At 47.5% G+C, this 25603-nt stretch overlaps 1 protein-coding gene across 3 annotated transcripts in view; it reads left to right on the forward strand.

Moving 5' to 3' along the window:
• SEC14L1 (SEC14 like lipid binding 1) overlaps positions 1-24440 on the forward strand; it is a 74323-nt gene extending 49883 nt beyond the window's left edge. Inside the window, exons 4-17 of one of the 3 annotated variants that reach the window (XM_055243607.2) lie at positions 111-242; positions 2550-2678; positions 3795-4029; positions 5319-5428; positions 9594-9783; positions 12664-12752; positions 14360-14430; positions 15300-15471; positions 15784-15918; positions 18718-18852; positions 20044-20295; positions 21346-21524; positions 21956-22057; positions 23893-24440. In XM_055243607.2, coding sequence (XP_055099582.1) covers positions 111-242; positions 2550-2678; positions 3795-4029; positions 5319-5428; positions 9594-9783; positions 12664-12752; positions 14360-14430; positions 15300-15471; positions 15784-15918; positions 18718-18852; positions 20044-20295; positions 21346-21524; positions 21956-22057; positions 23893-23908 — 1947 coding nt within the window. In that variant the 3' untranslated portion in view covers positions 23909-24440. Of the gene's footprint in view, positions 1-110; positions 243-2549; positions 2679-3794; positions 4030-5318; positions 5429-9593; positions 9784-12663; positions 12753-14359; positions 14431-15299; positions 15472-15783; positions 15919-18717; positions 18853-20043; positions 20296-21345 lie in introns of all 3 variants that reach the window. The other 2 variants (XM_063617130.1, XM_063617129.1) reach the window with 2 other exon arrangements.
• Positions 24441-25603: the final 1163 nt, after the last annotated feature.

Here is a 25603-nt window from a genome sequence, read left to right on the forward strand (position 1 = left end):
CTTGGAGGGCAGCCCCCGGAGACAACATGAACTTACACTATAGCTTCGGTGCAGTTGGTTGTTATTAATAAACCCATTTCTCTTTCTTTTTTTTTTTTTTTTTTTTTAAGATTGCAGGAGTTGATTATGTTTATTTTGTCCAGAAAAACTCACTGAATTCTCGGGAACGTACTTTGCACATTGAGGCTTATAATGAAACGTTTTCCAATCGGGTCATCATTAACGAGCATTGCTGCTACACCGTGAGTAATCTGTCACTCGGTAGAAGACGTTCTGCTGACATACGGCTTCTGAGGATTGTTTGATCACCATTTTAAACAGTGCGTCTTTTTGTCTTAGAGGGCAGTTCTTCATTAGATGTCACTCATTTCTCATGTGTAGGAGGAAGGGTAGCAGGTGTGGTCTCCTGCAGAGTGGATTATGTTGTCATGGCAGTTAAGGCAGCCAAGTGATGCCTTGATTTTTTTTTTTTTTTTTCTTTTGAGACACAGTCTCCCTCTGTCACCCAGCTGAAGTGCAGTGGTGCAATCTCGGCTCACTGCAACCTCTGCTTCCCGAGTTCAAGTGATTCTCCTGCCTCAGCTTCCCTAGTAGTTCGGATTACAGGCATGCGCCACCACACCAGGCTGACTTTTGTATTTTTAGTAAAGATGGGGTTTCACCATGTTGGCCAGGCTGGTCTGGAACTCCTGACCTCACGTAATCCACCCCTTGGCCTAATTTTTTTTTTTTTGAGATGGAGTCTCACTCTTGCCACCAAGGCTGGAATGCAGTGGCACAGTCTCAGCTCACTGCAACCTCCGCCTCCCAGGTTCAAGTGATTCTCATTCCTCAGCCTCCCAAGTAGCTGGGATTACAGGCACTCGCCACCACGCCCAGCTAATTTTTGTATTTTTAGTAGAGATGGGGTTTCACCATGTCGGCTAGGCTGGTCTCCAAGTCCTGATCTCGTGATCCGTCTGCCTCATCCTCCCAAAGTGCTGGGATTACAGGTGTGAGCCGCTGTGCCCGGCCTTAAATATTACTTTCATATGCCACTTCTTTTCTGGTCTTACTGTAATATGTTAGAAATATCTAATGAAGGACTAAGATGTGTGCCTTTAAGAATAGTGCCGAGATTGTTTATCTGTCTTAGTATCTTCACTGCTTACCACCCTGTTTCAAGAACTTCTTTTATCAGATTTTTAGAATACTCTCCTGCCAGATGGCTGTATTTCTGCCCTTCTCCCCTGCAGTGTATCCTTAACACTGAATTCAAAGTGATCTATTTAAAGTATGTCAGATTAAGTCACTTCTCTGGGCTCAAAACCCACAGTTCCACAGTTCGCCCAGAGGAGGAGCCCAGAGTCTTTATGGTGGCTTGCAAGGGCCTGAGTTCTTCCCTGGTGACGCCTTTCCTGTCCTTGCTGTCATGCGGTGGGCCTCCCCCAGGGGCTTTGGCTCCAAGGTGCTCGCTGTGCCATGCTATTCTTCCCTAAGTCTCTAGTCTCACCTCCTCCCATCTCGGCTCAGGTTACCCCTTCTTGGCCAGCCCCAGCCATCCACTTAATTCTGCAGCCTGACACCCCAACCCCCAGGTTTTTTTCTTTTCTTCAGGGATCTTGCCCTGTCACTCAGGCTGGAGTGCAATGGAACAATCACAGTTCACTGCAGCCTCCACCTCCCAGGCTCAAGTGATCCTCCTGCCTCAGCCTCCCAAGTAGCTGGAACTATAGGCACATGCCACCACGCCTGGCTAGTTTTTAAATTTTTGTAGAGATGAGGTCTTGCTCTGTTGCCCAGGCTGGTCTCAAACTCCTGGACTCAAGTGACCCTCCCACCTTGGCCTCTCAAAGTGTCGGGATTGCAGGTGTGAACCATCATGCCTGACCCCCATCGCTGGTTCTTTTAGCCTCTGCTCCAAGTTTTCTTTTTTCCATAGCACTTACTTATCTTTAATTTCCTTGCATACTGTGTTTCTGGCTGATCGTCTCCTCTGTTAGACTCTGTTGAAAGCTTCCAAGGCCAGTACCTCTTTGTTCATGATGGAGAAGACTGTTAAGTGAGTATGTAGAATGAATGAATGAAGCAAGAATGAAAATGAAGCTCTCCTTCTTTTTTTTGAGACTGAGTCTCGCCCTTTCCCCCAGGCCGGACTGCAGTGGCACTATCTCGGCTCACTGCAAGCTCCACCTCCCAGGTTCACGCCATTCTCCTGCCTCAGCCTCCCAAGTAGCTGGGACTACAGGCGCCCGCTACCACGCCCGGCTAATTTTTTGTATTTTTAGTAGAGACGGGGTTTCACTGTGTTAGCCAAGATGTGAAGTTCTCCTTTTATAGTCGTCTTTGAAATGTTTTTGAACAATTATTTGGATCTCTTCATGATTTAGAATGTGATTTTGGTCCTGATTTTGAACATGATTTTGGCATTTTTTCCATCTGCTGTCTTTATGGTAGTAGCATTATTAGTAAAGTAAGTGTTTTTTCTGGTTACTGGTTAAACTGAGGAGCAGGCAGATGATATTCTGTTGTCAATTCAGTCAGTGAGAGTGCTTTCTCTTTATCTGCAGGTTCACCCTGAAAATGAAGATTGGACCTGTTTTGAACAGTCTGCAAGTTTAGATATTAAATCTTTCTTTGGTTTTGAAAGTACAGTGGAAAAAATTGCAATGAAACAATATACCAGCAACATTAAAAAAGTGAGTGTATCTTGGGATTTTATGGCAGAGGGTGGGCGGGAGTCTCTGAGATGGCCCATCTTTTTGGAAGGCTGGGGATGGGTTAGCAAGAGATTTGCAGCATTTCTTGGGTGGAAGATGCTGTGATCCCTACCCCCCGCCTCATCTTTAGGTATAGGGGTTGAGGTTGTGCTGGTTGCTGATGGAGGAAGGAGGTGCCTGTAGCTCCAGCCATGGCACTGTCTACCTGGAGTTGCTGAGAGAGTTAGAAGTTGGGGAGAGGCAGCAGCAGCTGGCACACAGCACCCAGGCCTTGCTGCAGGGTTGGGAGGAGGCCTGAGGGCCCGGGGAGGTGCTTGCCGGGCAGGCTGCCACCCTTGGATTGTCAGTTCTTCCACAGAAGACCTTCCTTTCTCGTTTTTGTGCTGTTGTTCATCAGTTGTTATGGAGTTGTGGTTTTGAAATCTATCTGTATGGGATTATGGAGTGGTTTTTGAAGGCTCATTTTCAGGGTACTGCGTTGGAAAGAATTGAAATTGAGACAGAAATCATATAGTGAGTACAAGTACCCTAAATCAGCATTTTAAAATAATCATATAAAAATTCCATCTCCTTAGATACTATTTCTAAACCTTGGAAAAGAACAAGTAAAATAAACAAAAAGAAGCATTTGGCCTTTTTTTTTTTTTCTATTTATTTCATAGCAGTTCAGTTTTATTAGTGTTTTAAAAGCTTGTGAGGGACTAGGCGCACTGGTTCATGCCTGTAATCCCAGCACTTTGGGAGGCTGAGGTGGACAGATTGAGCCCAGGAGATCGAGACCAGCCTGGACAACATTGCAAAACCCCGTATTTACAAAGAATACAAAAATTAGCCGGATGTGGTGGCATGTACCTGTAGTCCCAGCTACTGGGAAGGCTGAGGTAGGATGGCTTGAGCCCAGGAGGTCAAGGGTACAGCGAGCTGTGATCATGCCACTGCGCTCCAGCCTGGGCCACAAAGGGAGACCCTGTCTCAGAAAAAAAGCTTGTGAGGTTCACCATCTTCTATTGGCTAGAAAAAAAGAAAAATTTTGGGAGAGATGAGTAATTTGAATGTTGAATATATACTCACCTTTAAATTGGTTTTGTTTTAAAGGGAAAGGAAATCATTGAATACTACCTTCGCCAGTTAGAAGAAGAAGGCATAACCTTTGTGCCCCGTTGGACTCCGCCTTCCATCGCGCCCTCTTCAGAGACGTCTTCATCATCCTGCAAGAAACAAGCAGTGTCCATGGCCGTCGTCATCCCAGACGCTGCCCTCAAGGAAGGGCTGAGTGGTGATGCCCTCAGCAGCCCCAGCGCACCTGAGCCCGTGGTGGGCACCCCTGACGGTGGGTCTGGCAGGGGCTTCATCCTGAGAACAAGGCTAGGGAAGTCGGCGTTGCTGTTTTCTCTTTGTTTGCTCTGCCTGTTCCCACTTCCTTGGAACATTAGATAACTCAGAAAGAAAAGACCTGTCTCTCGTTTCTGGCCCTTGTCCTCTAGCTTATATAACACATTCATTTTACTTTTTATTAGATTTTTTATTAATAGGTAGGAAGGGTTATATCAAGTTATTTTTATTCTTTTATTGATACCAGAAGGTGTTTCTTTGTTTGTTTAAGAAATGGGGTCTCACTGTGTTGCCCAGGATGGTCTTGAACTCCTGGGCTCAAGCAGTCCTTCTGCCTTGGCCTCCCAAAGTGCTGGGATTATAGGTGTGAGCAAGCATGCCTGGCCTAAGGAAGGTGTTTTTTTTTTTTTGGGGGGGTGATGGAGTATTGCTCTGTTGCCCAGGCTGGAGTGCAGTGGTGCCATCTTGGCTCACTGCAACCTCCATCTCCCAGGTTCAAGTGATTTTCCTTCCTCAGCCTCCAGAGTAGCTGGGACCACAGGCATGTGCCACCAAGCCTGACTAATTTTTTTATTTTTTTATTTTTGAGATGGAGTCTCAGTCTCTGTTGCCCAGGCTGCAGTGCAGTGGCACAATCTCGGCTCAGTGCAGCCTTCGCCTCCCAGATTCAAGTGATTCTCCTGCCTAAGCCTCTTGAGTAGCTGGGATTATAAGCCTGCACCACCACGCCTGACTAATTTTTATATTCCTAGTAGAGATGGGGTTTCACCATGTTGGCCAGGCTTGTCTTGAACTCCTGATCTCAGGTGATCTGCCCCCCTCAGCCTCCTGAGTAGCTGGGATTACAGGCGTGAGCCACCAGATTTCTTACATTCTCGAACACTGTAGCTCTATTCAAAATAGATTTAGATTTGCTTGGCTTTTTTTTTCATAAATTTTATATCTTGTAAGTCCTTTTTGTGTTATGTTCCTCTTGGAATTAAAACAGTCATTAATATCTATTATAGTCATGAATAGTATTGTGATTTGGCAATAGAGATAACTCAGTGGTAATCAGGGAAAGATAATTGAGTCAGAAAGTTTACCTGTGGTTTAGTCAGTGATGTGATCTCCAAGCCTATCCCTCAAGTCCTCTAAGGCATCCGGTTTACATCTGCCATCTCATCTCTGCGGTTTCATTAGCCTCTAAGACTCTAGGACCGCACGCTAACTCCACTGAGCAGAAAGACTTTGGGAGCCCAAAGCTCCAGTGTTCTTTGTTGTAAATAAATGTCACTTACATTCCAGACAAACTAGATGCCGACTACATCAAGAGATACCTGGGCGATTTGACTCCGCTGCAGGAGAGCTGCCTCATTAGACTTCGCCAGTGGCTGCAGGAGACCCACAAGGGCAAAGTGAGTGTCGGCACCATGCCCAGTGTGCAGGGGCAGAGCTACGTGAAATCATGGAATCTCTTTCTGCTCATAGTCACCAAGAGTAATATTCCCAATTTCCACAGCTGGGAATGTTTCTTCCAGTTTAGAAGTCATTGAATTTATGTCTCTGTGGAATCTAAGTCCTTTATAGCAAGTGATAATGCATGACCAATTGCATTTTTCTAGACTTTACAGAGCAAGGTCTGGCTACAAACAGTGTCATGTCACAAAGCAACATGTGTTCCAAGTATTCACACATTGAAATTTTCAGAAGGTGTAAAAAGAGTTCAGAGATTTATCAGAGATTAGAAATGTTTGAGCTTTAATTTTCAGGTTTTTGGTGAAATTTTAGCCTCATAAGGGTGTAGATTTTTATGGTAAGCCTTATGTAGTGAGCAGAGCCTGGTATGTGTCTAGCGAATTATTGCCATTATTTAGTAAAGGGAAACTAGGCATTGCATGTAGTTGGCCTGATCTCTAATTCTGTCAGCCTGGTTACTAGAAACCAGATAACTGAGTGCCGTTGAATACCAGTCATCAAGAAAACCACTGCAGTGATGATGGCCACCGTTTGTTGTCTACTTACCATGTATTAGACACTGTTTTCAGGTCTTTATTCCATCCTTCCGGCAGCTCTCTTTGCTGCTGTTTTTCTCACTGGTTTTACACGTGAAGAAACTGAGGCACACAGAAGTGAAGTAACCTGCCTGAGGTCTCACAGCCAGCGAGTGGTGGGGTCAGGATTTGAACCCAGGCCATTTTGTTCCAGAACCTACATTCTTAACCACTTCCACATAACTGTGGTCCTTTCTGAGTGATGATGATGCCATGTCAGTAAGCCACATGCTTTTGAGTTATTTCCCAGGAGTTGGAGTCGTGAGTAGCTCATGTTCCCACCCCCTTCTTGTTCTCCCTGATGGACCTCTTGAGTTGGTAAGCACATGGCCACGGAGGAAGACACTTAGTCCACGTGACACTCAGAACATGGCCTTGGCCTTGTTCTTTATTCAGGGAGGCCAACCTGTTGATTTGTTGATTGACAGTAATGGAACCTGGAGAAGATTCCTGTATGTTAGTCAGCAATACCGCCACGTCATGAAAACCCAACATGCTTTTTTGTATTCTGACTTTTTCTTTAATCTGTGGTTTTTGTTTTTAATTACCTTAAGTGTTACGATCACTCATAATTTTTAACTTTGTCTATATCTCCTCTACTTTAATCTTTCTGATGAGTTGGCAAAAGTACCGTTGCCAGTCACATAGTCACATGGTAGTTCTGCAGTTTTATGTTTTTGAATTTTTTTTTATACAGAGTCTTGCTCTATCACCCAGGCTGGTGCAGTCTTGGGTCACTACAACCTCTGCCTCCCAGGTTCAGGCTATTCTCCTGCCTCAGCCTTCTGAGAGCTGGGATTAGGTCTGCCACCATTCCTGGCTAATTTTTGTATTTTTAGTAGAGAACAGGCTTCCACCATGTTGGCCAGGCTGGTCTCGAACTCCTGACCTCAAGTGATCCACCTGCCTTAGCCTCCCAAAGTGCTGGGATTACAGGCATGAGCCACTGGGCCCAGCCTTGAATGACTTTTTAAAGACAATGCTAAATTATAACTTAGTCTGACTTAAGTAGTAAAAGTAAAGTTTAACTTGCTACTGTTTCTTGTCATACTGACTTTTAAAAGCATCTGACCTTATAGATTGTCTATAAAATGTGAGAGGTGTTAAATATTCCTTATTTGATATTACACATAAACTACACTAAAATGCCTTTTAATAAATAAAGGGAACCATTTTAGATACAGAAAATTCTAATTAGATTGGCATAGTTAAGGCCAAAAATATAAAGTAGATATTGCTGCCTTATCTTCAGCCTTTGCCTTTAAGAGGCAAATAAATACAAAATGCAGGTGAGTATTGCTTGGTTCTGAGACAGTGAAGGGATTTCCTCAGTATTTAAATAGAGTCACGTAGCCAGTTATGTAAACGCAAATATAGAACCAATCTCCAATAGGCTTTAAGATGGCATTCATGATCTTTGTGAAAGTTGAACATTACCAGCAAAGTCCAATCATATCTTTAGAAGGGGAAAGCAGCGTAGCATTACTGATCAGAATTATTAAAATTCAAAAAACTGGACATAGTCCTTTAACCACAAGCCAGCCTTAGTTAAATCAGGATTGCCCAACAAAAATATTCTGATGATGATTCATGATCTGAATTCTGGTGTATGAGATTTTTTTTTTTTTTTTTTTTTTTTTTGAGACGGAGTCTTGACCTGTCGCCCAGGCTGGAGTGCGGTGGCGCGATCTTGGCTCACTGCAAGCTCCGCCTCCCGGGTTCACGCCATTCTCCTGCCTGAGCCTCCCGAGTAGCTGGGACTACAGGCGCCCGCCACCACGTCTGGATAATTTTTGTATTTTTAGTAGAGATGGGGTTTCACTGTGTTAGCCAAGATGGTCTTGATCTCCTGACCTCATGATCCACCCGCCTCGGCCTCCCAAAATGCTGGGATTACAGGCGTGAGCCACCGCGCCTGGCCATGAGATCTATTAAATTATGATATGCATAAAAAAGTCATGACATTTCTGTTTTGTAATAAGGCAGTGACCAATTATTACTCATTAGAAGCTTTTTTGAGATAAACTTTCAAGTCTGCCCTTGCTGTCTTCTTCTTTCTTTTTTTTTTTGAGATGGAGTTTTGCTCTTGTTCCCCAGGCTGAAGTGCAGTGGTGTGATCTTGGCTCACTGCACCCTCTGCCTCCATGTTCAAGCGATTCTCCTGCGTCAGCCTCCCAAGCAGCTGGGACTACAGGCATGCACCACCATGCCCGGCTAATTTTGTATTTTTAGTAGAGACAGGGTTTCTCCATGTTGGTCAGTGTGGTCTTGAACTCCTGACCTCAAGCAGTCCTCCTGCCTTGGCCTCCCAAAGTGCTGGGATTACAGGCATGAGCCACCACACCTGGCCAGTGAAGACCATTTTTGTTCCAGGGATTCTCCAAATACCCCATCAGTGTTTCCTCACTTCAGGTGATGCTTTTGTTCTTACTGGCATCTGCGTATAAGAGAATCCAGCAGCCTGACCTGTCTTCTGCCCGGAGAGACTGTGGAGATGTGGCCCAGTCTTGTGCTTGCTTCCTTTTTCCATGGTGTGGCACTGGGCACCCTTTGGAACAAAAATCTTGCCTTTCTCAACATCATCCACGTTTAATTCTCTTTTGTCTCTGGCACTACGAAGGTTTCCATTCAGAAGCCAGGTGTCCTGCTCTCTCTTTATTCTAACTTTTTATTTAAATGCAGTATGTATACAGAAAAGCGCACGGATCATAGTCATTCATAGATCCTTTCATAGAGTTGAAACATTTGATGTTTAGGGAATTATTTATGCCTTCGCTCTACTTTGTGGAAACTAAAATGAAATACTATAAAGATTATTCAAACTGATAATGCTGATTTTCTCTAGAGTAGTAAGGGAGATGTTTCTGGTACCAGCTCATTTTAAATAGTATAATAAATGCAGCTCACTGTTGATTAGAAGTGGGAGTTTTAGGCCAGACATGGTGGCTCACGCCTATAATCCCAACACTTTGGGAGGCCAAGGCGGGAGGCGTGCTTGAGCTCAGGAGTTTGAGACCAGCCTGGGCAACATGGGGAAACCCCGACTCTACAAATACAAAAATGAGCTGCGCATGGTGGCATGTGCCTGTGGTCCCAGCTACTGAGGAGGCTGAGGTGGGAAGATTGCCTACGCCCAGTAGTTGGGGGCTGCAGTGAGCTGAGATCATGCCACAACACTCCAGCCTGGGTGGCAGAATGAGAGACCCTGTCTCCAAAAGAAAAGTGGGAATTTTAGGGTCTTATTCCCTTAGCAACTTTTTTTTTTAGTGCAGTAATGTGATCTGGGCTCACTGCAGCCTCCACCTCCTAGGTTCAAGTGATCCTCCTGCTTCAGCCTCCCAGTAGCTGGGATTACAGGCATGCACCACCATGCATGGCTGATTTTTGTATTTTTAGTAGAGATGGTATTTCACCATATTGGCCAGGCTGGTCTCGAACTCCTGAGCTCAAGCGATCCGTCCACCTCAGCCTCCCAAAGTTCGCTTCACAACTTCTAACATTGCTTAGAAACGTCTTTTTCTCTTAATAGATTCCAAAAGATGAACATATTCTTCGGTTCCTCCGTGCACGGGATTTTAATATTGACAAAGCCAGAGAGATCATGTGTCAGTCTTTGACGTGGAGAAAGCAGCATCAGGTAGACTACATTCTTGAAACCTGGACCCCTCCTCAGGTCCTTCAGGATTACTACGCGGGAGGCTGGCATCATCACGACAAAGGTACCGGACGGAGTTGAAACTGTTTCCGTTGTTGTCTTGATGTGTGGTTGAAGATACCTTCCAAGGCCTCCTTACCTGGAGTTGAGTGGGGCCCCCTTGAGTGCATCGTTTCTCCTCACTCTGAGAATTTGGCACCTTTCCCAAGTTGAACTGACTGATACGCGTCACCACGGGCACACTCCCATCCCGCCCCAGGCAGCCAGGAAGGGCCTGGGACTGCTCTTTCCTCATGGACACACGTCATCCTTGGGCAAATGACTTCACTTGCTCGGTGCAGTACAGTTTGTTTTGACCTATTAAAAAGACAGCAGTGGCTCTGGCAGAGTATTTTCAGTAGTGCAGTGTTAATAAAGGGACTTTTCAATGACTTAAACCCTATGATAGCTTAAAACGGTTCAGCCCGGTTTTCTGCATCACAGCCCTGAGCACTTCAGTTCTGCTTTGGGAGTAAGTAAGGCCTGGATGAAGGGTGGCGATGCGCCTGAAATGAAGAGTGGTTTAAATGAGAACCTTAAAACACAGTTCCCCCAAATGCCTTCCATACCCTGCCTTGCAGGAAGACCTGCACTGTCAAAAATACACTCTTTCCTGAGCCAAAGTTTGAGAGCTGGGCAGGGCGGAATTGGAAGCATTGGCGAGAGGGAAGCACCGTAGAACTGGTTCTTTTTCCCTCTGAACAAGTCCTTGCAGAACCAAGCAGCTGTGCTTTGTCTGTAATTATGACTTCATCTTTTGTATTTCTCCAGGTTAATTGTTAAAAAGTTTGGTAGTGAGACATTGACAAATGTGTCTTTTTTTTTTTTTTTTGAGACAGAGTCTTCCTCTGTCCACCAAGCTGGAGTCCAGTGGCAAGATCTCAGCTCACTGCAACCTCCACCTTCCAGGTTCAAGCAATTCTGCCGCCTCAGCCTCCCGAGTAGCTGGGACTACAGGTGCGTGCCACCATGCCCGGCTACTTTTTGTATTTTTAGTAGAGATGGGGGTCTCGCCATATTGGCCAGGCTGGTCTTGAACTCCTGACCTCATGATCTGCCCGCCTCAGCCTCCAAAAGTGCGGGGATTACAGGTGTGAGCCACTGCGCCTGGCCTCGACAAATGTGTCTTATTAAATGTTGGGAGAAACTTTCTGTAAATAGACCTTTCCATAAGATTTTGGAGCACATAAAAATGTTTTGCTTTAAGTAGATCAGGTCTAGAGCTAGACACTCCTGGGAGATGAAGTTCACTAGGTGACAAATACAAGATAAGTGTTACCCTCTAACCCCTCACCCCGTGTCAGGGTGACACTGCTGGTCTTCTGTTAACCACAGAAGACAAGTCTTGGTTCCTTTTCAGGAGGACGATCCGTCTGTATTCCTCCTGCTGCCCCTTCTGGGACTGTGCGGCAGGAAGCTAGGTAGTGCTGACTCTAGGGATCCACTATGGCCACCAAGATCTTTTTCCCCTTTGTGTAGATGGCCCATGATGATAGGGCAGTATGGTATGAGTTAGGCTCCTCTCAGGCAGCACTCATTAGACCTCCAGGCTATAAAGAAGTAGAGCCAGGCCAGGCGCAATGGCTCACGCCCGTAATCTCAGCATTTGGGGAGGCCAAGGCAGGAGGATGGCTTGGGCCCAGGACTTCAAGAGTAGCCTGGGCAACACAGTGAGATGTTGTCTCTACTTTAAAAAAAAGGAGGCCGGGCGCGGTGGCTCACACCTGTAATCCCAGCACTTTGGGAGGCTGAAGCGGGTGGATCACCTGAGGTCAGAAGTTCAAGACCATCCTGGCCAGCATGGTGAAACCCCGACTCTATTAAAAATACAAAAAATTAGCTGGGCGTGGTGGCACACGCCTGTAGTCCCAGCTATTCGGGAGGCTGAGGCAGGAGAATCGCTTGAACCTGGGAGGCAGAGGTTGCAATGAGCCGAGATCGTGCCAATGCACTCCAGCCTGGCGACAGAGCAAGACTTTGTCTCAAATAAAAAACAAAAAAAGAGGCCCAGCACGGTGGCTCAAGCCTGTAATCCTAGAAGTTTGGGAGGCCGAGGCAGGCGGATTGCCTGAGTTCAGGATTTGGAGACCAGCCTGGGCAACACGGTGAAACCCCATCTCTCGTAAAATACAAAAAATTAGCCAGGCGTGGCGGCGTGCACCTGTAGTTCCAGCTACTTGGGAGGCTGAGGCAGGAGAATCGCTTGAACCTGGAGGCAGAGGTTGCAGTGAGCCGAGATCATGCCATTGCACTCCAGCCTGGGCGACAGAGACTCTTACTCTAAAAAAAAAAGAGTAGAGCCAACACAGGCTGCTTGGTAGGGTTTTAAGGATTTTTAGAATGTTCTTATTTATCTTGGTCCTTAGAGTGGGAATTGAGGGAAGCTGGCTTTTAAAAAGCTTGCATTCAGTTTTTAGTAATCTATGACATGAAAAAAAATGATTTTCTAAGAAAGAAAATTTTAAAAGTACTCTAGTCATAGAAAAAGTGTCTGGATAGTTTGATGTTCTCTTGCCGTTGAAAATCAGAGCTCTTGGGCAGCCCCAGTTGTTCAAAGTGAGCCCAGCTTATGGGCAGTTGTTCAGACTGAGCCCAGCATGTGGGCAGCTCGAGCTGAGTCCCAGCCGGATTCCTGTCATCCTGGCACAGCCTTCTATTTCCAGGACCCTGCACAGCTACTCTGTCAGTTGGTTTTTATTTTTCTCGCTTACAACTTTTTGGGGTAAATATTGGACACACACCCCCTATCACACACACAAATCAGTTGCCACTTCTAAGAATCAGAAAGACCTTCAAGCGCCCCTAGAACACAGGCGAGCACATTTTCCTGTTAAGGGTCTTAGGGTTGTATCCTCAGTTTCAACTGGGATGGTGCTGACAACTCATTCCTTCCCCTCCTCTGCAGATGGGCGGCCCCTCTACGTGCTCAGGCTGGGGCAGATGGACACCAAAGGCTTGGTGAGAGCGCTCGGGGAGGAAGCCCTGCTGAGATACGTAAGTGCGCAGCTGCGAGACTCCAGGCTCCACTGTGGCGTCACTTTCTTTCTCTGCCAATAGGATTGGGGTATTAACCAGCCTGTTAGAACAAACATGAATTGCTTATGTAGTTAGAACTGAAAATATATTAATATCGTCTTAAAATTTCAAAAGAAGACACAGAAGTTATAAAAGTGTTTCTCACAGTGGAAGCGTCAGTGAGGCAGTCAGGGTCTCCCCTGAGATCCCTGTGTAGCAGCAGTGCTGAGTCTTTTCATTCACTCCCACACGGAATTGCCCTCTCCTGGGACGCCACTCACAGCAGACCTCTTGATAGCATTCTTTCCACTGGCCCTTCCTTAACGCGAGCTCTTGGCGTCTTTCTCCAGACCCTCCTGAATGCCTGCTGACCCATCATCTCACTGACTCCAGCCAGGCCCCACTCTGCTGCTGCCACCATTAGCAGCTGTGCTTCCCCCTCCCAGAGAAGAAGATGGTCCTTCAATCTGAAAACAAACGGAAACTTGAAAGACATATTTATAACCCCATTATCCTGAAATACGCACTTTTGGCTTTATGTTTTATTATTTTTTTGAGATAGAGTTTCACTCTTGTTACCCAGGCTGGAGTGCAATGGCGTGATCTTGGCTCACTGCAACCTCCGCCTCCCGGGTTCAAGTGATTCTCCTGCCTCAACCTCCTGAGTAGCTGGGATTTCAGGCGCCTGCCACCATGCCCAGCTAATTTTTTTGTATTTTTATTAGAGACGGGGTTTCACCATGTTGGTCAGGCTGGTCTCAAACTCCTGACCTCAGGTGATCCTCCCGCCTCGGCCTCCCAAAGTGCTGGAATTATAGGCTTGAGCCACCCTGCCCAGCCGGCTTTTTTTTTTTTTTTTTTTTTTTTTTTAAGAGACGTGGTCTTACTGTCTTGCTGAGGCTGGGGTAGTGTCTATTCGTGGGTGTGATCACGACTCACTGCAGCTTCAAACTCCTGTCCTCAAGTGGTCCTCCCACCTCGGCCTCCTGAGTAGCTGGGACTACAAGCACCACCACTAAGCCTGGCTCACTGTTGGCATTCTCTTGTGTATTGTGTCAGTCTGCCCCCACCTCCATGTGTGTTTAGATATCCCCACATGCACATGTTCACACATAAAGATAGGGATGGACTTTATCTACAGGGGAAGAGTTTATTAACCTAAAGCAAAGGATCGCTTGAGCCATGCCTTACATCTGTTCTAAGGCTGCCTTTTCTCTTGGCTGGCACATGTGGTATCAGAGTGTTCTCACACTCACAGATGCTCATCTGCTGTTCCCATGCGGTTGTTCTGAAGACAGAGCCCCAGAGCCAGGCCCCTGCTCATCTGGGAATTCCTCTGCGCTTCACTTTGGATAGCCGTTCCCTTTGCCACACATGACAGTGTTTATTCTCTTCCAAGAGTAAAATTTTTTTGTTGGTGGTGATGTGTTTAGTGCATGTGAATGTGTAAGCAAATCTGCATAGGTGACTTTTTTGGTTTACACGCTTATCTGTAATACGCTGTTAGTGTCCCTCTTCCGTAGTTGGACGCGGTAGTTTTAGCCTTAAACTAATCATGGTAAATTTTCATGCCCATTTGTACGTAGGTTCTCTCCATAAATGAAGAAGGGCTAAGGCGATGCGAAGAGAATACAAAAGTCTTTGGTCGGCCTATCAGGTAGATGTGGGATTTTTTTTTTTTCCTTTCAGCTTACTGAGAAAACGAATTAAATATTTCTAGTTGATTTTTGGAATTAAAATCTACTTATTATTTTCCAAGGTGCTCTAAAAGGTAGACAAGAGGTGAACATGTAATATGCCAGTGACGAGGGACAGACAGTGTTTTTTGACCCCAGGCGTTGCTGTCACGTCAGCCTGAGTGGGTTGGCCTGCCTGCTTAGTCTGTGCAGGCCACGGGAGCCCAGGGCTGCAGGTCGTTTGCTTGTTTTTGCCTCCCCTCCCCACCCAGATGACTGTGTTCTTAAACCAAGCTTTAAGTTACAGTAAAGAGTTCTGAAAATGTTTAGTGATTCAGAGGTTGACATTCATAAGGGTGTAGATGGTTCACTGGGATATAAGTTCCATGAGAACAGGGATTTTGAGGGCCTTTTGCTGACTGCTGTATTCTCAGCTCCTGGGACAGCGCTTGCCTGTCTCTCTGTTGAAGCATAGCCCACTGCAGTTCAGACACAATATGTGTTAAAATCCCAGCTGTGTGCCCTGTTGATGGCAGGTTAGGGGGGTGGTTTAGCACGTCGAGGACAGCACACTGTGGCTTGCCTGCTGGCTCACTGAGCATAGCTGGGAGAGCTTTTCATGCATTATCAATCAGCCTTAATTGCAGTTTCAGGCCTTGATCCTACCACACTGATCCTGTGTGTTTTGTACAAGTAGATATAAACAGGATTCATAGCACTATAATTTTAAAAAATTGATCATGATGTATTTGGAAATAGCTGTAAATGACCAAAAAAGAAAAAAATAAGAAGACACAGTTAGCTAAGTGTGCTGTCTGTTGAATGAAACACGTCTCTGCACAACCCGCAGCTCATGGACCTGCCTGGTGGACTTGGAAGGGCTGAACATGCGCCACTTGTGGAGACCTGGTGTGAAAGCACTGCTGCGGATCATCGAGGTGGTGGAGGCCAACTACCCTGAGACACTGGGCCGCCTTCTCATCCTGCGGGCGCCCAGGGTATTTCCTGTGCTCTGGACGCTGGTGGGTTGAGATGCTTTTTGCAGCCATTTGGAAAGCAGATAACACATGCATTCATATACACGTCTGTGACCTAAAGTCTTAACTTCTTAGGAAAAAAAAAATAACATGCAAAGATATAAAATTTCTCAAATTGTTTAAGAAAGGGGGAAAAAAAATGTGAGTGTCCTAATGCCATGCAAATAGACTTTACAGAAGTATAGAAACTTGAATTTCCTCCCCCCACCCTCCCACTCAGAATACCACATTGTCATTTTAATCTTGGACACCCAGGCAGCAGAGAGATATGACTGCATGGTCTTCTCCTCCTCACAGGTTAGTCCGTTCATTGATGACAACACCAGAAGGAAGTTCCTCATTTATGCAGGAAATGACTACCAGGGTCCTGGAGGCCTGCTGGATTACATCGACAAAGAGATTATTCCAGATTTCCTGAGTGGGGAGTGCATGGTATGTCTTGAGGCGAGGAACTGCACATTTGGCCCTTTATGCAGGTGGGAGAGGTCGGTATTGATTTGCACAAATGATTTTCAGAACTTCCAGTCATTTGGATGTTTTGTTTTTGTTTTGTTTCTTTTGGCCGCTATTTCTCTGATCCAGGGTTAAGCTAAAGAGAACCATTTAAGTAATTGTTGATACTGTACATTTCTTCATTGTTAAATACAAATGAGAATTTGTAGAATCAAATACAATTGCAGCTTGCTTGATTGAATCAGATCTTTAAACCATGTTAGAGGAGCTGTCATATTTTTTAAAATACTGTTAAAAAATTGAATCAGTTCTCAAAATTTCCCACCCACCCCTCCCCCTCCTTTTTTTTTTTTAAGGAGACAGGGTCTGGCTCTGTCACCCAGGGTGGAGTGCAGTGGTGCGGTCACAGCTCACTGCAGCCTGACTTCATGGGCTCAGGTGATCCTCCCACCTCAGCCACCCAAGTAGCTAGGACTGTAGGCGTGCACCACCACACCCAGCAAATTTTTTATAGAGACAGCGTCTCACTATTTTGCCCCAGGCTGGATGACATTTTTTTTTTTTTTTTTTTTTTCCTTGAGATGGAGTCTCGCTCTGTTGCACAGGCTGGAGTGCAGTGGCACAGTCTCAGCTCGCTGCAGCCTCCACCTCCCAGATTCAAGCGATTCTTCAGCCTCAGCCTCTGGAGTAACTGGGATTACAGGCATGCGCCACTACCCACAGCTAATTGTTTTATTTTTAGTAGAGATGAGGTTTCACCATGTGGGCCAGACTGGTCTCAAACTCCTGACCTCAAGTAATCCACCCACCTTGGCCTTCCAAAGTGCCAGGATTACAGGCATGAGCCACCATGCCTGGCCTGGATAACATTTTTAAAGTAAAGAAACGAAGGGAAGTGGTTCTTAACATATGTTTGGGGTTTTTAATATACTGAGTTGCTGGGTAATGAAGCAGAGGCCTCCACTTCTATGCCCTGTACTCAGAGAAGCTCCGAACCTTGGGGTCCTTATAGGCTTCTAGCCCATGGCACACAGTTCTGCCACGGGAGCATTACGGAAGCCAAAGCCTTTAGAAGTCCCAGTGACTTGTTCCATGGCATACGGCGGCGGCTGAACTCAGCAGGGAGTGAAGCTTCTTATCAGAAGGGCTCTCTAGTCATCCTTCATATAAAGTTACCCGTTTGGAATGTGTACCCACTGGGTTTGACTCAGGTATTTAGCTAATGAATTGGACATTCAGGGGACTTTGGACTTTCTGAATGGTTAGAGAAATTTAGAAAACAAATGAATTTAGCTTTCACTTCATCAGTTCCACTTTAAGGAAATTACGGGCATCATCACAGTACAATGCAAAGAGCAAGTAAGTTACAATAAAGGTTATAGGACCAGAATTTAGCAAGTGCCTGTGAGGTTAAACTGCAGGCTCAGGTTTGTAGAAACCTCTGAACTCCTTTCATGATATGAGCTAGCCATCCCGTGTTGTTGCTGCTTCCAATTATGACACGAAGAATTGAGCTGGAGCCCAAGGAGACCTGCCTCACCACGTTGTACCTGTTTGTCACATGCTGACCTCCATAGTGTGTTTGCAGTGCTGAGCGTCTTTGTGGTTAACTGAGCTGTCCAAAAACTTGGGCCTTCTAAGACTTCTTCACCGCTCTCCTGAGCTGCTGTTGAGGCTGGTTGTTGAAAGGAGGTTGTTCCCTCCTGCTCTCTGGTGGCTAGAGGTTACTAACCAGCGGGCAGTCTGGTATTTTTCCAACAGGACATCGCTGCTTTGACACTTTGCACTCATGCTGTACTGCAGGCTGAAGACTGAAATGTTTATTTTCTATGTAGTTGCTTCCCAAGGCTAATAGAAGGAGGACTTCGATTTTATGAACTTTAATGTGGAGTCATTGTATCAAGGTCAATTAGGAGATTTATGATATGTACAAATTCTAATTCAACTTGTTTCAGGCAAATTCAAAAGAAGTTCTTCATTAGTTTTTGGCTGGTGTTATAGACTAGTCATTTGACTTTAGACACACAACATTATTCATTGATTCTATATCTTGACTATAATTCCCTATCATAAAAATAATGCCTGTGGCTATTGAGAGCAAAACTCTTTTCTTAAAGTAATACTTTTCCTTTACAGGGCAATATAAATACCCCTAATGCTTATATGAGTCAGCTTTAGTAACTGAGTGCAGTGCCTCACGCATGTTGGTAGGAATTCTGTGGTAAATCAGCTTCAACTTGTTCCCGTTTATACAAAGTAAAATACGTGTATTGAAGTGGTTTTTATTTTTTATTATTTTTTTTTTTTTAGTTTTTTATTTTTTTGAGACGGAGTCTCGCTCTGTCGCCCAGGCTGGAGTGCAGTGGCGCAATCTCGGCTCACTGCAAGCTCCGCCTCCCGGGTTCACGCCATTCTCCTGCCTCAGCCTCTCCGAGTAGCTGGGACTACAGGCGCTCGCCACCACGCCCGGCTAATTTTTTTGTATTTGTAGTAGAGACGGGGTTTCACCGTGGTCTCGATCTCCTGACCTCGTGATCCGCCCGCCTCGGCCTCCCAAAGTGCTGGGATTACAAGCGTGAGCCACCGCGCCCGGCTGAAGTGGTTTTTAAAAATATATTGCTCAGCAGTGCAGAGTATTTTACGACCCTGCCAGTGTTCTCCATTTTCTCAGCAACTTCCAGGAGTTGAGCGCAGGGGGATGGTGCTGGCCGGTGTGTCTGGGTTTCGTGGGGTTGGTTCGTGTTTGCACAGGTTTCACCGCTGTGTTTCTGCTTCCAGTGCGAAGTGCCAGAAGGCGGACTGGTCCCCAAATCTCTGTACCGGACTGCAGAGGAGCTGGAGAACGAAGACCTCAAGCTCTGGACTGAGACCATCTACCAGTCTGCAAGCGTCTTCAAAGGAGCTCCACATGAGGTACGTCCTCCACCTTCCTGCACCTGGGCCAGCCCTTCCTCCGCAGAGAGCCTGGCCCTCGCAGGGCTTCCTGGCAGCCTTTCATTCAGAACAATCTACTCGTTTTTCTGCTCTTTGTCTTTAGGCTTTTGTTGACACTCGATATTTAATTTCAGTAAATGTCAACGTCGAAGAATGGGTCTCTCTCAGAATAGAAACTAGCTGTGCTTGATCAGAGTGCCTGGAAAGGAATTGGATCTCTTGACCTCCATTTTGCTAAAGCCACCAAACACAGAGATAGGAATAGCTAATCTTTCCTTGTTGGAGCACTTAACTCCTGAATTTAGTTTATTTCATGGTTATATTGAACAAGTTTCATGTGCTACTTTTTCTTTTTTTTTTTTTTTCTAGACAGAGTTTCGCTCGGTTGCCCAGGCTGGAGTACAGTGGCACGATCTCAACTCACTGCAACCTCCGCCTTCCGGGTTCAAGCAATTCTCCTGCCTCAGCCTCCCAAGTAGCTGGGATTACAGGCAGCTGCCACCATGCCCGGCTAATTTTTGTATTTTTAGTAGAGACGGGGTTTCACCATGTTGGCCAGGCTGGTCTCGAACACCTGACCTCAGGTGATCCACCTGCCTCGACCTCCCAAAGTGCAGGGATTACAGGTGTGAGCCACTGTACTTGGCCCATTTGCTACTTTTTCTTGACTGGGTTTTGGTTGTTTATAGATATCTTGGGGATTTTCCGATTTCTGTAAGTCTAATGGAGCAAGGAGGGTGTTCCTGTGTTCCCTTTTTGCGGTCACTTTTGGTAGAGAAGCAAGGGCGTTCCGTGTTCCTGTGCATGCCATATGTCTGTCCTGAGCAGTCCTCCGAACCACTCATGTACGAGCTCACGGTGTTTGGTGTTTCTAAGACCCGGCCTCTTAGAGTGTGTCTGAAGATGGTGTAGGGGGGTCTTGGGTCTGTAGGTGCAGGTCACAAAGAACACAGAGCTTGGTGCATGACGTGTAGCAGGATCCAGCGGTTGAATGGAGGGTGGTGTGTGACTCTGGGGAAAGAGATCCGCCCACACGCATTCAGCCTTTCCCTCCCCAGCTTCAGCGCCTGCACCCTGGAGCCCCTGGAGCCTCTGGAGGGGACGGTGCGCTCGTGGCACGCAGGCCGGGTGCTTGTGGATCGGGGCTGCCTGACGCTGCCTCTTTTTCAGATTCTCATTCAGATTGTGGATGCCTCGTCAGTCATCACTTGGGATTTCGACGTGTGCAAAGGGGACATTGTGTTTAACATCTATCACTCCAAGAGGTCGCCACAGCCACCCAAAAAGGACTCCCTGGGAGCCCACAGCATCACGTCTCCAGGTGGGAACAACGTGCAGCTCATAGACAAAGTCTGGCAACTGGGTCGCGACTACAGCATGGTGGAGTCGCCTCTGATCTGCAAAGAAGGAGAAAGCGTGCAGGTAAAATCACACACAGGCCAAATCGCGCATCTGTGACTCCATGCGGCTAGGTGATTTGTCAGGAGTAGGACTCTTTGCTTCGCTCCTTGAGCAGCCCTGTGTAGCTTTTGAGGCACTGCTTATGGAGGAGCAGCTTGCCTGGAGGAGCAGGAAGCCAAGTGGGTCTCACCGGAAGGAGTTCAGGCCTCGCGGTGGTTTTGGACAGAATCTGCGACTTTTCCCGAAAGCAGCATGTGACAGGAAGGGAAGGCATCGCACGTACGGGCCCAGCTGGGCTTCAGAGGATGTTCCCCCCAGCCTCATTTCACCGGGTTGCATTTGTCTTTTTCAAAGGAAAATCACCCTAAATAGAAGTAAGAGGGACAAGTACTTAGAGAACTATTAACTCTCATTACCAAACCTTCTAATTTGTTTCAAATGCTTTCAGTTCCCTTTTCACATTGTGGCCGGTTATTTTGGGTGCCTGTGCTCACAGTGGCCTCGGGGCAGCCTTCATAATAGATGCATCGTTTTGCTGCCTTTACAGTTTTCAGGGGTAAGCCTTGTCAGTGTTTCAGTGGTCTTAGAGGCAGAGTAAAAGAATCCTTTGTCCATTCTAAAAACAATGAACAGCTAAGCTGTGTTAGCACAGTCATGAATTTCGGAGAGAATGGAGAAGGCTTTCCGCGGATTGACGGCTCACTTTAGGGTGATTGGCAGCATGGCCAGGTCCAGGGAAGCTGTGCTGAGCCCTCCCTCCAGCATGAGTGCCACCAGCCTGCCAGGCTCCTACCTCCATAGGTGGGGTGGGCTGGGGTGGCCTCGTGAGGGCCACAAACATGGAGCTTGTCCCTCTGGCTTCCCAGCACCCGGGAGTGACCACACTCAGTAGAGGGAAGGATATTGTCAAACCTGCTGCTGAAGCAAAATAGCAGGTTCTGAATCCCATTGAGATATTTCCTGTAGCTACATGAAATCCTAAAGGCAGTCCCCTTGGCGCTTGTCAGGCCTGTGGTAGGCCAGGGGTCGGAAGCAAGTCGCCCTCAGCTGCCACTGCCCTACTTGTTCCAGGGTTCCCATGTGACCAGGTGGCCGGGCTTCTACATCCTGCAGTGGAAATTCCACAGCATGCCCGCGTGCGCCGCCAGCAGCCTGCCCCGGGTGGACGACGTGCTCGCGTCCCTGCAGGTCTCTTCGCACAAGTGTAAAGTGATGTACTACACCGAGGTGATCGGCTCGGAGGATTTCAGGTGCGGCCACCCTCGGCACAGCAGGTGCCGCGGACGGCTGGGCATGGTTGGAGGGAGGTTGGAGGGAGGCTGCAGTCCCACGCCGTGTGCAGGCTCAGCAGTGGTGGCGGGTGTCAGGGATGCTCGGGGGTCCGGGAGGGAGTGGCTATGGGGTCATTTGTTGGCACGGTGACTCCCTGCGTGTCTGTAGAGGGAGACTGTTGGAGACAGAGCCGACTGCCTTTCTTTAGCTCACACTGCCGTCTGCGTGTGGGCTGCGAGAAGCCGGTCTCCCTGGTGGGTTACTCATGTCCATCTCCCGTTTGCAAGTGCTGATGGGGATGAGAAGTGAGCAGAGAGCAGGGTGGGCCACGAAGTCCAGCAGGCAGTATGGGCAGGCGGGTGGTTGGCAGGGTGGTCCTCACGCCTCACCCCTCCCTGTGCCATTACAGAGGTTCCATGACGAGCCTGGAGTCCAGCCACAGCGGCTTCTCCCAGCTGAGCGCCGCCACCACCTCCTCCAGCCAGTCCCACTCCAGCTCCATGATCTCCAGGTAGTGCCGCGCTGCCTGCACCTAGTGTGCAGAGGGGACGGCCACCCCTCCTCGGACAGCCAGCTGCGCCCGCCCGCCCAGCGGCGGCATTGTACAGACTCCTCTCACCTCTAGATAGCAAATAGCTCTCAGATGGTAAACGTAGTCATTTGATCCCAAAACTACCTTGGCAGGTAGTTTTAACTCTGATCCTAACTTAACTCAATAGCCATAGATTTTGTATACGTTATGCACAAAATCAAACCAGAGCACAAGGGCTCTCTTGAAAGAAAAGTAGTTTCTATACCAATTAAAGGATTGACGTGGTCTCAGATGTTGATGCAAAAAATTTTTCCAACGAACTCCGCATTGTCCATTAGTGAATGAATTCCTGTGACATCCGCCAGGGATGGCCCCTCCTCACCTGGGACGGAAGCTACCAGCTCGCTTCCCCCAAGCTGCCTCGCGGCCCCCACGCCTCCCGCCACAGTCAAGATGGTCTGTGGACTTAGGGCCAGCCCTTGAGGTCCTTATGCTCTGAGGATTCAGAGGCCACCTGTGGAGCACCCTGTCCCAGGGCCAGACCCACCCACACCACCCGCTGTCCTGCAGTGGGGCCAGGGGCTCAGTAGGGGCTCTCGGGGACTCCTGGTGACTCCAGGAAAATGCTGCCATCGTTAAATGTTACTTTCTCTTTCTTCCTTTTCAAATCTTTTTGATACTTTTTAGAGCAGGATTTTTCTGTATGTGAACTTGGGTGGGGGGGTTCTTCCCCTGTTTCCTTCCGCACGTTGCCCCTCTCACCTGCAGTCAGCTCCCAGCCCAGTGTAGGCCATCTCCTCTGTGCCCTCTGGTGGCTCATTGTCCTCAGAGCCCAGACAGTTCCAGCCACTAGGAGGCCGTCTTGGAACCAGCAAGTCACGTTTGCCACTTGACACTGTCCACGGGGTTTTATTAGTAGCTAAGCAGCAGCTCTCGCATCCACTTCAGGGTGGCGTGTGGCGTGTAGGAGGCCTGCTTCTTTGTACATGGGAATTGCGGACTTGTGTGTGTGTGTGCATGTGCTGTGTGTGTGCATGTGTGCATGACGGTGGGGGTGCTGGGGGGACGGGGTGAGTAGACACTTAGTTTGAGTAATGAAGGAGTCTTCATAGAAGCAAACCAGAATATGGGATTTGTTTGCCTTTTACATTTTGTTTAATTCCTGATTTTAAAGCCTGCTCTATCTGGTACAGGCCCTTATTTTTTCAGCTTTTTATGAGAAAAGCAGCTTATTTGAGAATCTGTCCAGAAGTTGCATAGGGGATGGGCTCCACAATAAGGACATGCAGCGTGTGTTTCTGTGTGCAGCAGAGGCTGTGTTTTTCGTGCCAAACCCCACGCGGCTGTCAACTGTGTGCGTGGTAGGCATGGAAATCCTGGTTGTGCTGTCTCAGCTCCGCTCTGAAGGCACTGTGTGGGTGGTGCGTGACTGGAGATCTGTGTGGAGGCCGTGTGTGCCCCGTGCAGGGATCAGGAGGGCGGGGGAGGGACCGAGCAGCCCTCTCGCCCGGTCGGGTCAGCCCTAGTGGCTGCCTGCACACTGCAGACGTCCCAGGGCCTGTGCTGTGATCACCTGCCTTTGGACCATGTTTGTGTGTTTGCTGTTAGAGATCGAGCTCCTCAGTGGTACCCGAAGCTTTTGCTTCCGGAAAGCGCGGTAGGGTTAGTAGGTAGGGCTAGTAGGTAGGGCTAGTAGGTAGGGTTAGCAGGTAGAGTTAGTAGCGCGTCTGTGCTGCTTCCACCTGGTGCTTCCTGTTCCCAAATCACAAGGGCCTGAAGATGGTCCCTGCTTTCTCTTTTTCTCTGTGTCTCAGATGGCGATTTTGCTGACAGCTGCCAAGAAAATGCTTCACTCAACAGTCCTCATGTGCCCAGAGATGTTTATAGAACTGTTTGAATTGCAGCCACCCCCTGCCCCCTCCCAGGCTGAAGACCTGTTCTTTTTAAGTTGATTCGGGAGTGGCATTCTTTTATCCCCAAAGAGTTTAGTGCATCTTGAAGAGCTCAAAGCACATGACCGCACAAATGCTTACAGGGTTTCCTCCCGAGTAATCCAATCTCACTCCCCTCGTAAGGGAATTCTGGGGCAGCTGTGGTTTGAGTATGCAGTTTGCATCGTGTCTCTACTTTTAGTACCTTGCCACTCTTTTAAAACGCTGGTGTCATTTCCCGTTTCTTAGTACTAATGATTCTCTGATTCTCCCTCTGTCTTAATTCACTTTCCTTCCTAAATTTGTTACTTGCATATCAAATTCTGTAAATGTTTTGTAAACATATTACCTCACTTGGTAATACAATACTGATAGTCTTTAAAAGATTTTTTTATTGTTATCAATAATAAATGTGAACTGTTTAAAGAAAAGAATGTCTTTTTCTTATTGTGAAACAACAGTTTCCCTTGAAGAGTTTGAGATTCTTAGGAGAATTTAGAGATTGAAGAAAGAAGAGAGCTTCCGAAGCCAGAGTACTGATGCTCTAGAAGTTTGAGAAGAGCTTTAGCTCGGGTGGGATTGTTTCACAGGTGAGAGGTCCGGCCCCAGGTCACAGCCGTATGTTTGCTGATGCAGAAGTGAACCCAGTGTTTATCCTCGCTTCTGTAAGAAGACATGACGTGGTTTTTCTTAAACGCAGCCAGATCTAACATCACTGTGATGGGGCGATCCCTGCTGTGATGTTTCTGTCGTGATAGAAAGGATTGCTTTCATCAGGTGCCTCCAAGAAAATAAAATAGGCAGGTGTGGACCTTTAGAAGCCTGGGTTACCTTATCTCCACTCTCCTGCCAGTGGGTCTTCAGGGGGTCGTAACCCAGTGGGCAGAGCAGGCTGCTGGCTCAGTGAAGCTCAGGGCAGGCCAGAAGGTGGCTCAGGGCAGCGTGCCAGGGTGCAGAAGCCAGTGCCTCCCCAACTGGGAGCCGCAGGATCATTGGCGTTCCTAGTAGTCCGTGTCTGTCCTTGGTGGGACACAGCCAAGGGGTCTGGCTGGCACCTGGGTGGGAAGCAGGGGAGACCGAGGGTGCCCTGCACGTCCATGCTGGGCCTGGGCCGTCAGTGTGTCCACAGGCAGTCAGGACCTTAGCTGTGCCAAATCTGATGATTTAGCCAACCTGTGATGGAAGGAAGGAAGAGGCTTTTTACCTGGATTCCCTTTATGCCCTCATATTTCTGTGTCTGTTGTCAAGTCGGACCTACTGTTACCAAGCTTTTGGCTTGGCGGTCCAGTTCTCAGGGTGGAAGCCAGAGGCAGCTTGGAAAGTAAGCGAGGGTCATAGGATGATAATCCGCAGCCCGTCTCCTGACCACCTTCAGAAAGGGCCACGCTGAAATGGAGTGTCTTGAACAGCAGTGTGTTTATACTGGGCCACCAAACCATTAGTAATGCGTTTGTTCTTTGTTGTCGTGGGGTTTTTTTGTTTTTTGAGACAGAGTCTTGCTCTGTGCTGTCTCACCCAGGATGGAGTGCAGTGGCAGAATCTCGGCTCACTGCAACCTCCGTCTCTCAGGTTCGAGTGATTCTCCTGCCTCAGC

The sequence above is a fragment of the Symphalangus syndactylus genome, chromosome 14 (assembly GCF_028878055.3).
Source record: "Symphalangus syndactylus isolate Jambi chromosome 14, NHGRI_mSymSyn1-v2.1_pri, whole genome shotgun sequence".
In the NCBI taxonomy this organism is placed as follows: domain Eukaryota; kingdom Metazoa; phylum Chordata; class Mammalia; order Primates; family Hylobatidae; genus Symphalangus; species Symphalangus syndactylus.